Source organism: Acanthochromis polyacanthus, chromosome 10, assembly GCF_021347895.1.
Source record: "Acanthochromis polyacanthus isolate Apoly-LR-REF ecotype Palm Island chromosome 10, KAUST_Apoly_ChrSc, whole genome shotgun sequence".
Lineage (NCBI taxonomy): Eukaryota > Metazoa > Chordata > Actinopteri > Pomacentridae > Acanthochromis > Acanthochromis polyacanthus.
Window position 1 is genome coordinate 25,974,565 of NC_067122.1, and position 12,866 is coordinate 25,987,430.

General features: G+C 42.0%; 1 protein-coding gene across 8 annotated transcripts in view; it reads left to right on the plus strand.

Moving 5' to 3' along the window:
• Positions 1-4,451: 4,451 nt before the first annotated feature.
• The window catches only part of ablim3 (actin binding LIM protein family, member 3), a 52,372-nt gene continuing 43,957 nt past the window's right edge, over positions 4,452-12,866 (plus strand). For all 8 annotated transcript variants that reach the window (XM_051954630.1, XM_051954634.1, XM_051954628.1 and 5 more), the window contains exon 1: positions 4,452-4,899. In XM_051954630.1, the coding sequence (XP_051810590.1) occupies positions 4,887-4,899 (13 nt within the window). In that variant the 5' untranslated portion in view covers positions 4,452-4,886. The remainder of the gene's footprint in view (positions 4,900-12,866) is intronic.

Genomic DNA, 12,866 nt, shown 5'->3' on the forward strand with positions numbered 1-12,866 from the left:
GTGTGTGTGTGTGGGGGGGGGGGGGAAGAGAGAGAATGTGGGTGTATTAAATAGCAACAAATTAGAAATAGGCAGGAATGGGTGGAGATAGTAGTGTAGCATTACAGCCCGGTAAATTGTGTGTGTGTGCATACTTTCCTCTGACCATGTGGACAGACAAAGGAGGTGGATTGTGAGACTTAGTGAGGAATGCAGCATACTGCTGATCAGTGCTATTGATGGTGGACACATGACCTCAGTGTAATCGACAAGCAAAGGACGCATAACCTCCAACAGAAAAACACTGAGCGGATGATTAGGCTCAAAACAATGCAGCAATACATTCAGACTACAGCCAAATCTTGATCATGTCTGTCATGTGCTCAGCAGTTCATGTGAAACATCTTTTGTGCTGACTGCTCCTCGGCACACTTAAAGAAACAGTTTCCATAAGAGGGACCAGGGTGATGTCAGGAATATTCCAGTAAGAACACCCACAAGGGGATGTTTACTTTTATTGTCGATCATGGGGGCACTGGCGGCTTTGCAGACGGTGACAACACTCCGCTGACCTGACGGCCTGCTGCCCCGCTGCCTTCAGTGCACAGGAAGACCAGCTTCCTGTTTTTCTGCCCCATCAGTTTGGAGGACAAAAGCACAACATGGGATTGACACAGGAGCACAATCAGTACCCGTCAAGTCCACAGAGCAGCCACCTACACACCGTCACAACCGTGCAAACAACCCAGGGATGATGGTTCATTTAAGTCAATCATTATCCCTAACAATCATAATCAGCCTTGACCTGAGCTGCAACAGTAAACATATACACTTACTCACTGGAATCTAGGACACTTTTATTGAGGTGTGCTTCATCTGAGTTATTTAAGCAATGTCAGATAATGTTTTAATTGGCTCAAGAGCAACCGGATGTTCATCATGTTGGTAAATCTGTTTGTTTTTAATGATTCACCATCATTTTCTCTGTAACTGAAGTCCACACGCTAGTTTTCCAAAGCTTGCAGATGAACCTAACTGTGTGAGTGACTGAACGACAAATTAAGAACATCATATAAAGCTACTGAGCTGGACAGCCACAGAGGTAAGACTGTGCAGGGCAGCAGAGAGAGAGAGAGAGTGAGGCGCCGCTCACATCCCGCCATTGTCCAGCTTCCTAAAGGCTTCAGAACCAGGGCTTCCTCAGGACACGGAGACAAGGCAGTGTGTTAACTTAATAAAACCACACACACAACCTAATAAAACAGCACACACATACACAGAAAATGTAGAGTTGGCTGCCAAATACTGACCGCTTTTGGATTTAATGGCCATTTGCAACTATATTAAACATTCAGAGCAGTAAGCTCTTCGGTTGTCCTTCATTTATATGTTAATTATCTGTTTATCATGTAGGCACACATTTTTATTTATAGTCAGAGAAACTAATTGCTTCTCTTGCCCACTGCTTATGATGATGGGAAATGTGTCAGTTACACAATAGGCATCAGAAATAGGGACTTGAGGCTTCCTCAGGCGGAGTTTTAGCTTGACGAGGTTACTGATAGTCAACTTATAGAATTAGACTAATCTCCAGGCTCAGTTAGGGGGATTCCCTCTCATCTGTATAAGCTGTTTTCTAAGAAATGTAGGACTTAGAATTTGTTACATGATATGGAAATCCTAAAATGGAGCTAATTGGAATGAACCAATAGAAAAAAGAGCTGTTGTTTTCTTGTTTTTCTCTTATCATTCTATTGCAAAGTAAGGGATTCATACTGCACCACTACGCAGTCTGATAAACTCACCTATGATACTGAGCTGTATGTTGTTTTTATCCAAAGTGCAATTAAATTCATGGTGGAATTGCTCTGAATAATCTCTCTCACTTGATTATTTCTGCAGTTTTGCAGGCAGTGCCTTCTTACTTTATCAGTATAAGGTTAATCAGCTCCTACCTTGTTTTCTCACATTCTGGATGTTGTTCAATGTCTGGGGTCATTGACTTCTCCTTGCATTGGACCAACCTCACATGTTTTCGTCTGACTAATGGTTGTGGGAAACAGCGGATGGGTGTCTCACCGTTACATGGAGATCTTTCCACGTTGATACCGCTGAACAAACACAACACTGAGCCCTGAATGCATAGATGGCAGCTCTGTTTTTAATACTACAAAGTATCAGGACCAAATCTGATTTATACCCAAGTGTGCTGTCTGGGTAGAACTTCACAGGCCAGTTAAGGCAGTTCATCTATTGTGATCCTTCAGTCAATACCAGAACAGCAGGCCCGTCAACAGTGTCATAATTAACCTGGCCTCCACCTCCTCCTTCTCCAGCAGCTCCACCGTAAATAATCCAATTAACTAATTTGCTTACGTCTGTTTTCCAGAAGAGGGCGGTGTCACGACAGTTTTAGCAACAAGCCCAGCCCAGCACTGCAAAAACACCAACAAGTCCTTTCACAAAGCCTCCCCGGACTCCTCAAATCAATTTCAAATATTCCTTGTAGTTCTCTAAATGTGACCATGGTGATGCGTAATACTGTGTCCAGTTTAAAATAAAAGTGACTTGACTAATTCTTAAAATAATCTAAAATGTTTCAAGCACTCAGGATGTGTAGTTAAAGACCCACCTGGTGTGACAAATGAATTCGGACCGGGCTCTTGTTATCATTTCAGACTTCTTTCTGAGTGATGTAGGGTACAGCGTCCCCAAAGCGCTCACAGCAGCTCAGGGTGACGTCGCCAACCCGGGATAAAAAGAAAGTGATCAAGTGAGCCATAGTGAGACAGAGCAGAACCGGGAACCAGGATGTTTTACTTTCACAATAACACGTGAAGAAAATTCTAAGAGATTACCTTCAGAAGCAATTAATGACAGTTTGTGCTCCTTTATAAATCCCAGAATAACATTAGAGCATAGCATCGTGTGGTTGGAGTAGTATTTAGTGTGAGTGGTGACACTGGGCTTCACATGAGCTGCTGAACACCTTATTGTGATACTGATAATAAAGAGACTAACTTTGCTAAGACAAAATGCAGTTTAGTATAAAACTAGAAGTGCAAAAAGAAAAAAGAAAAAAAAGAGGTGACTTAAGGCAAAGGCAGGGGACCCCCAGACAGGTCACCAGTCTATCAAAGGGCTACATATAGAGACAAACAGTCACACACATTCACACAATTTAGAATCACCAGTTAACCTCAGCATGTTTTTGGACTGTGGGAGGAAGCCGGTGCATAAATAATGCATATAGTTTATGGAGAATGTGAAATAAACAGTATGACAAGATATTACCAGCATGAACAGAGTCATATGAACATGTTAACTATGGATTAAAATCAGCTGTAGGTAAAATAAATATGCTAGATAAATAACAATGTGAAGTAAAATAAATATGAGAAATGGTAATATGAACAGTGCAAACAGTATGAACTCCAGATATGATAGTATTCTATTTAAGAACCTTTGTAATCAATGTTATCAGAGAGTTTTATTTTGATATTAATGAGCAAATTCAGTGATCCTGTTCTATTGTGCTTAAAACCCTGTTTTAGATTAAGGTTTGCTCAGGAATAAATGAAGGAATAACTAAAGGCAGGGACTGAACAACAAAAACAAAGCCGTGCATTGTTTATGTATGTGAATAAGACATGCTGTTTTTTCTTTTATATTTATTCTTTTTGAAATCCCATCATATTTTATTTAGTGTGTCAAAGTTCTTAACATAAATATGATTGGTAAAATTCAATAAAAAGGGAACAATGATTGCAAAGACCTTTTGTGTTTGAATTTGAGGATTTTACGGTTTCTATTATTTTCAAAAAAGCATTTGTGTAACATGGAATTTAAAAAACAATACAAGTAAAGATGGTGCTACACTAATGATGCCGTATAAGAAACATTTTTAGCTTCAGAAAAAACCTCTTAGCAAGAGGATCTTTAAAAAAACACCAAAAAATGGTTCCTTTCGGCACCTCAAGCAGCACTCAACAGGACTTAAGCTGAAACAAGTTCTTTCTTGAACCCTTTTCAAGAGTTAATATGGACCCATCTGGTTTTATTTTGATAATAGCACTTTGCAAAAAAAGAAAAAGAAAAAGGATTTAATGTAAGAATCTGCATAATTTCTGTTAACATATATTTAAGATTCGGGTTGTGGACTGTTAGTCAGACATAATAACATTGTACAAGACACCAGCTTAGGAGATGAGAAACTATCTGACAGGGATTTGTTTCTGTTTTCTGCTGTTTTCTTTAACAAATGATTAAATGATAATGAAAATAATCACAAGTTCCAGCTCTGATTTTTTTGCCATTAGCTGCCACCAAAAGTTCAATAAAAATGGAGAACCTTTAGCACTTTTTAAGAAAAATTTAAAACACATAAAACATTATTATTATTATTTATTATTATTATTAAGCTTGCTTTATGTTGAAAGGGAGCGCCGGAGCCCGTGCTGAACGCGTGTGAGAGGCGCTCGGTGACGCGCCGGGGAAGCGCGGCGGAGCTGGGATCAGCCGGGAGCGAAAATGTGAAGGTGGAATCCGAGTGAGCAGCATTCTGTTGTCACTGTTTGCCAGAAGAAGGAGGAAAAAAACACAGCCGACGTTCACACAGCGGGGAGGGGAGATTTTTTCCGGATTTTCTATTAATTACAGGAATTATCCTCGCTGATATTTCTTCTCTTACATTTTTTATACCCCTATTTCTGTGTGTGTCCACCTTCTCAGAAATTGACTGGAAGCAGTGTTGAGTGCTGAGAGTGAGGAGCATCATTTAATGGATATTCATGCTTAATTGCACAATTTCGGAGGGAATAAACTGCCTTCGTGAAGATTTTCTCGCGCTTTATGGGATTATTGTCTGACGGAGCCGCTTTGTTTTGGATGAGAACACATTGGGCATCATGAGTTCCAGTGGTAAGTCCATTCTTGCGCGCTTTATCTCTCCACTTGAAGCGCAAGGACAATACAAATGGGTGACAGAACTACCACAGAACAATAGCAGGATAGAAGATATCACATTTGCTGGAATATATTACAGATGACAAACATTCTTTATAATAAGGCTGGAATCAGTGTTTGACTTTAATGTCAAAAAACAGAAATATTAAATGTCATAGTCACATAAAATTAACATTTTACATGGGACTAATGTGCAAGTGTCTGTAAATGTTGTGTGCCGAACCCCTACAGCAGACTTGGAGAGAATAGTAGAGCTAAATATATCTGGAGGTCAAAGTGGCATTTGCTGGGTTCATCCACAAAGATGCATGATTGGGATTCTCCATCCACACAACAGCTGTTGCTTGAACCTTCATAATATCTGCTCATTTGCTCTTCTTTGCAGTTCTTTTTCATCCTCCTTAAAGCTCTCAGCTGTCGCCTCTTTTTGTGAAAATCCACCTGTCTTCTCACACGTTCATCTCCGGTGCAGGAAACCCTTGAGTCTGAGGTTTTGTGACCTGGTCTCATGGAGTTTAGTTGTGTGTGATGCACCGCGTGATGAACAAGTCTGACATCCTCAGGGCTCCTGTCATACTTATCCCAGAACACCCCGGGGTCAGCCATGATGCTAAGCTGACCTCGTATCAGCTGACTGTGACCCTGATCCTCTGACAGCTGAATCAGGGCTTTCCCTGCACGGCTGGAGGGTCAGCTCGTGTGCGCTCATATGCATGCCTCCACTATGTTGTGTTTACAAGTTGTCACTGGGTGATTTACAGGTCAGATTGTGTAGATCTGAAGGTTAACGCTTTAGGAAAATCCCTCCCTCTCTCCTGTCCCTTAGCTGTCAGGAGGGCCAGCTGCAGTCTGTTGAAGTTGATCTGCACCAGGTGCTCTGAGAACTGGCGGTGTCAAGCGCTTCCTGTCCGCCCTCCGGTATTACTGCATCATTCATAATCTGGGCTGTCATTGTGTGGCACTACATTATTCATCCGGTGCTCTTAACTCAGTGGTACGGAGACGTTGCCCGACTGCCTGACGGGAGTGAGGTTTGCAGCTTCTTGCGCTCCGAGACAATGAGCATAGTTCTTTTGTTGGGCTTCAAAATGCTTCTCTCAGCTGACACCGAGGGGGAGGAGCAGATGCAGCCAACATGTGGAGAGCTGTCATAGGCCCTAGTGACTTTTGCAGCAAAAGGATGGCACCTAAAACACACACTAGAGCAGCATGTGAACATGTGGTGTAAGGATGGACGCGTGCATTTAACAGCACGTGGGTTTGTCAGCATTGTCACGGCACACAGACGGTGGTGTGACGTGTCTGTACTTTGGCTTTAGGCGTTGAAGCACTACAGGCTTCTACACTGAGGAAAGAACATCTCCTCCTCCTCCTCCAGTCAGTCAAACATATGTCCCCCTCTTTGCTTTCAACACTCTCAAGGTTTGGACATGAATGGGCCTGCTACTCTTCGCTGTGTGCACTGTTTTCCGCTGCATTGGGTGTGATTGCCTTGAGGCCTTCGACACACACACGGAGTAATTACACACAGCTCTGACTGTCTGTCTTCATCTTCTGGGCCGTCTGTCTCTCATGGTCACTGGGTTTTGGGCGTACGTCTGGACTGACTCCTATTTTCTGCCTGGCTGGCAGACGACGCAGCACTGCGGGTGGAGCAGGTCAGCGTTTGATGGAGAAGGACCTCGGTTTTTACATACTTACTGTGGTGACACGGAAGATGAGAAACAGCATCGTCAGTGATGATAATAATAGTGGATTCTGAGAGGTTTCCGTGGGATTGGGTATGTACAGTTTGTGTGTTTCAGGGGAGTGATAAAACACATGTTGATCAATATACTGATCATTGAGCTCAGGGACCTGAGGGGATCTGCAGAGCCATACATCACAGGCAGCACTGACTCTTCCTTGCTCTTGCTGTTCCGCTACAGAGCAAAGTTCTCAGGTGTCAGACAAAATATGCATAAAAAACATAGAGAAATTTAACACAAGCATTCTTAGTTTAAAAAAATGTTCTCTTGAGCAAGCTACAGCTAAGACATTTATAGCAATCTAGTCTCGTGGGGTTTTATAGCCACTCAGAACTGCATATCAGTGACATTTCATAATAAATATCCACCGTTTCTAGACAACGTATCCTACAGACTTTGGCAATATGTGACATTTCAATCTGTGCGCCAATTAGCAAATATTGACCCATTAAGCAAAAACTGTGAACATCATAAACATTTCACCTACAAAATACCAGCATGTACAAGACCCACTGCTGAAAATCAAGTTTTTAAACCGCTTTAAACCTGATTTGACCTGCAGTAGCTTCAGCTTTGGCATCTCACATCTTGTCATTTATCAGAGTGTTTAAAGAGGGGAAAATGTGATTTTAAGATGGTGAAAAAAACTAAATGTCACAGAGTCCATAAAGTCATAATCAATGTTCCTATGGGATCCATGAATGTTAAATTTTATAAGGTAATTCATTAAATGAATTTGTTTTATTCTATATTAACTTCATGAAGAAATACAATAAACAACATAACACAGAGGCTCAGTGAAGGATAAGTACAGCTGAGTAGCTCATTTGTCACTAAAGGACATCTGTAAATGACCCTCTGACAGACAGTGTCCTTGAGCGTAAAGAAGAGAAGAAAAAAAATCCATACATAGGACTTACAACTAGATTAAATGGTCCATCCATCCATCCTCTATACACCGCTTTATCCTCATTAGGGTCGCGGGGGGTGCTGGAGTGTATCCCAGCTGACTCGGGCGAAGGCAGGGGACACCCTGGACAGGTCGCCAGTCTGTCGCAGGGCTTATATTAAATGGTGTTTTTTTTAATTCTGTGCTGTTTAGCTGTCAGTTATGCTTTCCTGGTTTTACGGGAAGAATCCGCTGGAACAAGGGCAGACAAGGAGGGGGGCCTCGTCATATATGATCCCTGCGCTTCTGCCTCATCTGGTGAGCAGTCCCAACCAGAGCCAAACACCATTTATCACTCCTGATGCCAGACGCCTTAGTTCAATAACACCGAGAACAAAGGTGGGAGACAAAGATGCACAGCTGCAATCACAGATCCTGGGATGGACCGATGAATATTCATGTACAGTCGCGTACAACTGGTTTGCATTTACAGGCCAGCTCCAGAACAAGCACATGATTTTGTTGTTCATTTGAAGCTACAATCATTGTGGCAACTGCACTGGTATTCAGTTTGATTTTTGCAAAACAGTTAAAACCAGCAGGGGAATGGAAATTTTGAGGACAGCATGGAAATAACAGCATTTCAGCTATAAACTCGAGGCGTTTTTTTTTTTTTGCTTGTTTGTTTCTTTGAATGAAAAGATTAATCAGGAGACTCATTCAGCTTAGAGCCAAATCATTGTTGTGTCTTGGAGGATGATGCGTCCGTGACCTTGGCTGGCGGAAGGATTGAGTGATCATTCAGACTGTCGGTAGCAGTCTGACCTCTCTCTCTCTCAGCAGAATGACAGCATGTTTGTGATATCACTGGACACTCCCATCGCTCTGATGAATGCTCCAACCCAAGGTCCTGACAGAGACAGAGGGAGATGAAGAGAGGGGATTGGGGGAGGCATGGAGAGGTCTGATCATTGGCTGCATTAGGTTGCAGACAGGGGAAGACATGGTGTTTTTTATTGCTAAAAGAAATCTTTTCTGTTTAAGAGAGAATTTGCTTTTTGGATGATGCAAAAGGCACTTGGGTTGTCTTTTTTTAAAAAAAAAAACAAAACTGTCAAATATTTGATAGTTCTAGTTTGTCAAATGCTAGAATTTGATGTTTTCCTTTGTCAAACATAATAGTAAAGTGAATATTTTAAGAAACAATACATCTGAAGATGTCACCTTAGGATGTGGGGTGTTACAACAGGCTTTTTCTGTATTTTCTGACATCTTACAGACAAAGGGAACAATTTACTACTCGCTGGTTGTGTGTTTGCAACTCATCAGCTCGTCTCTTAGTTACTTGAGGCAGTAAATCTTGTGACTTGTCTATAAATGGAGGCATTTTCGGCTGTCCAGTTGTAAACAGATGTGCTTCTGTTTTAACCAATACAGCGGCCCACATAGGATAGTGTTTTGCTTACAAATTGCTTGGTTATCTATCATTCAGGTCTGTTTTCTTATGTTTTAGGTGAGTTGTGATTGCGTATCGTGCTCCTTGCACAACAGTACTGTGACTGAAAGCTCAGTATAAACTAACGGAGGAATGAAACTGCTGCTTTCACTATGCAGTTGGTGTCGACAAATTGTAGACAAACTGTATTGTTTCAACTCTAAGGTGCACCTGAAGTAGCTATGTGGTTCTTGTTAGTTAATGCATTTTAAACCTGTCACCAAAACCCATATTAAGCATTGAGATTTCAAAGAGAAGATGGATTTTCCAGTCTACTCAACACAATGAGAGTTTTTTTAGTCAGTATGTAGTTGCCATTATGATATTGGAGTGGCTTCAACTTTTGGAGTCGCTGGTTGCTGCTCAGATTTCACAATACTTCAGAGTTTTATTTCAGGATTTAGTATCTGGCGCAGAAGGTGCAAAAAAAAAAAACTGAACTTGAAAATCCCATCAGCAGGGTCTCTGAATGGTTTGCATAAAGTTTTACTTGGTGGACTGCTGTATCAACTTTTTAGAATAGATGAATCTGTTATCAGATGAAACAATATTGTTTTTATTGCTAAAGTTTGATGGTGCATTACATTTTCTTCTTCAAGCCGTGCCAGCATTTGCATCTCTCATCTCGCTCACATTCTCTGTGCAGCTCCATCTCCACTGTCCCTCTGCGTTTGCGTGCAAAACCACCACCGGCTCACAAGTTCTCCTGCTGCACGGAATGAAGCACTGTGCAGCACAGATATAAATAATATCTCAAAGTTAGATGCATGTAAACTTAATGTGACAACTGCACATGGGGCAACGGTTGACAAAGTTGCCATTTGGATTTTGTTGGAAACACCACTGGCTTCCCCTAGGTGCTTAGTTTATTTGGGATATGGGAAATCTGACAGCAGGGTGGAGATCTTGGGTTCTTGGTCATGTTCCTCAAGGCATTCCACACCAAGGAAGTTGCTGGTGATGAGAAGTGTCGTTGCTTTGGAGGGTCTGCTTCACACAATGTGTAGATGGGTGGTACCTGCCAAAGTAGCGTCTACATGGACATCAGGACCCAAGGTTTCTCACCAAACATTGCATTGTAACAATATGATAAATGTCATAAAAATCACCTGTCAGTGGTTTTAATGTTGTGGCTAATCGTGTACCATGTATCTCAATTCAGTCTAAAAATACCAAAATATGACTTTCGGTCTGTATCGCCCAGCCTTACTCTCAGCTGTCTTTGATACATCCTAGAAGTCACAGATGAGATGTTCACACTCTGTGATGCCTTGTACATTAACCACTTGCTCACCAGCTACCACAGAGTTGTTGCTAAACTGAGAAGAACACAGCAGCTTCACGTATACCCGCACGTCTTCCACACAAGTCACATCTTTGTAATTGTCCTGCTAATAAACAAACTTTTCAGGTATAATTGCTGCGCTTAGGATTACAGGCATTAGTTGCTGATCATACTGAAGACTTCAGATATTAAGCACTAACAAATAAGTGGCTTAAATATTGTAATTGAGTTAGATTTGTTGTTTTTCAATTCTGGAAAAGTGCCTGGAGCTTATACTGTGAAATAGTACAGCTGAAAATAATGAACATGCTAGTATAAACTAAACAGAACTTTAAAAAGTAAACTTCAGTTTTATGCTTTTTTTGATTCATTTTATCTCCACACCATCTTTGTGTTTCCTCTGTTCTGATTCTGCCCCGCTCTTCACTCCCCTCACTTATCACCACCAATCTCCCAGCGTCCCTTGTGACTGAGCTCCCAGCATGCTCTTCCCTGCGGCTGTCAGGTCAGGGGCAGAAATAGCAGCAACCTCTCGCTCCGCAGGAACACTGTCTGACCGCAGCGCTGTTGTTATCACCTGTCTGCCAGCGGCGGTATTGTCCTGAGGCACTCTCTGCTGATTTAGAGTCAGTGAATTGCACCTGTAGTCTGGTGGCTATCATTAGAAGAGTGACTCAACACCTCAGCATGGGAGAGCACGGAGGACTGTTTGAGAGCTCTGTAATGGATTTGGACAAGGAGAGCTTTGCTGCATTCAATGAGAATGAACACCCTGACACAATTTGGTGGAGATATGTAATCCTTCGGCCCCCTAAGCTGATTGCGTACCTGGATTCTCTGCTTTCCTGCCATGCAACAAGTTAAATAAGCATCTCATTCATTAAAACATGGTTGATGAAAACTAGCAAAAAATCTTATAATCTTATCTCCACACCTTGCTCAGTTTTCATGCATGTTGTTAGTTTTGCACAACTTTGCCTTGCTGAGCTGCCAAAGAAGAGGATGTTATGCTGTGCCAGAGGTTGGTTTTGGCCTGCTTTCAGAAGGTCAGTATTGTAAATACATGTCCTGTGTTTTCAGTAGGTGTTGGCACAGGCTTGCATGTTGTGCTTTTAGTTCCCATTATCTCTCATTCACACCTGATGGGATCAATGTTGCTCGTTCAGTTTTACGAGGAAAAAAAAAAACACTTTCAAGGGAATGTATTGAGTTGAATGAGTGCTGGGGCACTTATGAGGCTGGCTAGTTGATCCCAGTGCTGCTGCCAGCATTGTGAGGCAAACAAAGAACTAACACAGACTTGAAGATGGGAGATGGGTGATGAGTGGGAAATAATAATGCTTGCATATTTCCAGTGCCCACGCTGCTGTCCTGAGAAGGGAAAAAAAAATCCCAACTAGATTCATGCATACATTTTCACCCACACCCATGAATGTATTCCCTCGCGCCCGCACACGCTGCGAATATGCCGTTGTCAAATTTCAAGCATGCAAAGAGTGCTCAGGCTTTGACACGTGAAAGGCTGTTAGACTTTTTAAGTGATGCAAGTCCTCCAGGATTCATCCAGCGAAATGGAATCAGTATTTCTGTCACACCAGCCCATATGCTTGTGCTGCTCCGACTGAAGCAGCAGAGTCCTTCAGTCAGCTATTCAGGTAGTCATGCCAGCTGGTTACCCTGCCATTATACCCCTTCCACAGAGAGTAGGACCACTCGTGCTCCTCAAGGAAGATGGAGATAAGTAAGAGACTGATCCCAGCTGCTCTGACTCAGTCTCAGTATTAGAAGCCTGCTTGTCTAATAACCTGAAGGTGCAAAGAGAATCTGTTTAAAGCCCAGAGGAGGTGATGGACCTTTAGAGAGCCTCTAATAGCCTATAAGTGTTTTGGATAAATTAATTTTCCTCACTCATCTATGATCGAATTAATGTATCTTTTTGACTTCTTTTTTCTTGTGACAGCATATATTCAAGTACTGTTAAGGCAGCATGTGAGAACTTGCTTTCCTGACTGTGTAAAAAAGCTGTCGGGCGTGCAGGAGTCTGACATGTAAGCTAATGTATAAGGGGTAAGGGGATCCAATCGCTTTCTCAAGTGACACAGCAGCGTGTGTGTGTGTGTGTGTGTGTGTGTGTGTGTGTGTGTGTGTGTGTGTGTGTGTGGGTATGAGTTTGTGAAAAATAGAGACTGTGGGAGAGAAAGCCTGGAGCTTACCCAGCTTACATAGGTGTCAGACCTCACAGCTTCACAACAAGTGTTGACAGAGCTACACACTGATCTTACTGTGTGAACTGCACTCGGTACAGTATGCGGTGTAGTCAGGCCCCAGGTCTGATGGTGGACTGATACATAAATTTAAGAAATATGTGATTAGAAAAGCAGTTTGCTTATGCCTGATGCTGAAATCCATCCTGATTTTTAATAAGTATACATTGTTTCAGCACCAAAAGGCTCTTTTTCAGGACTATTCTTCAAGAAGTCTGTCCAATAGAACATAATTTACCCT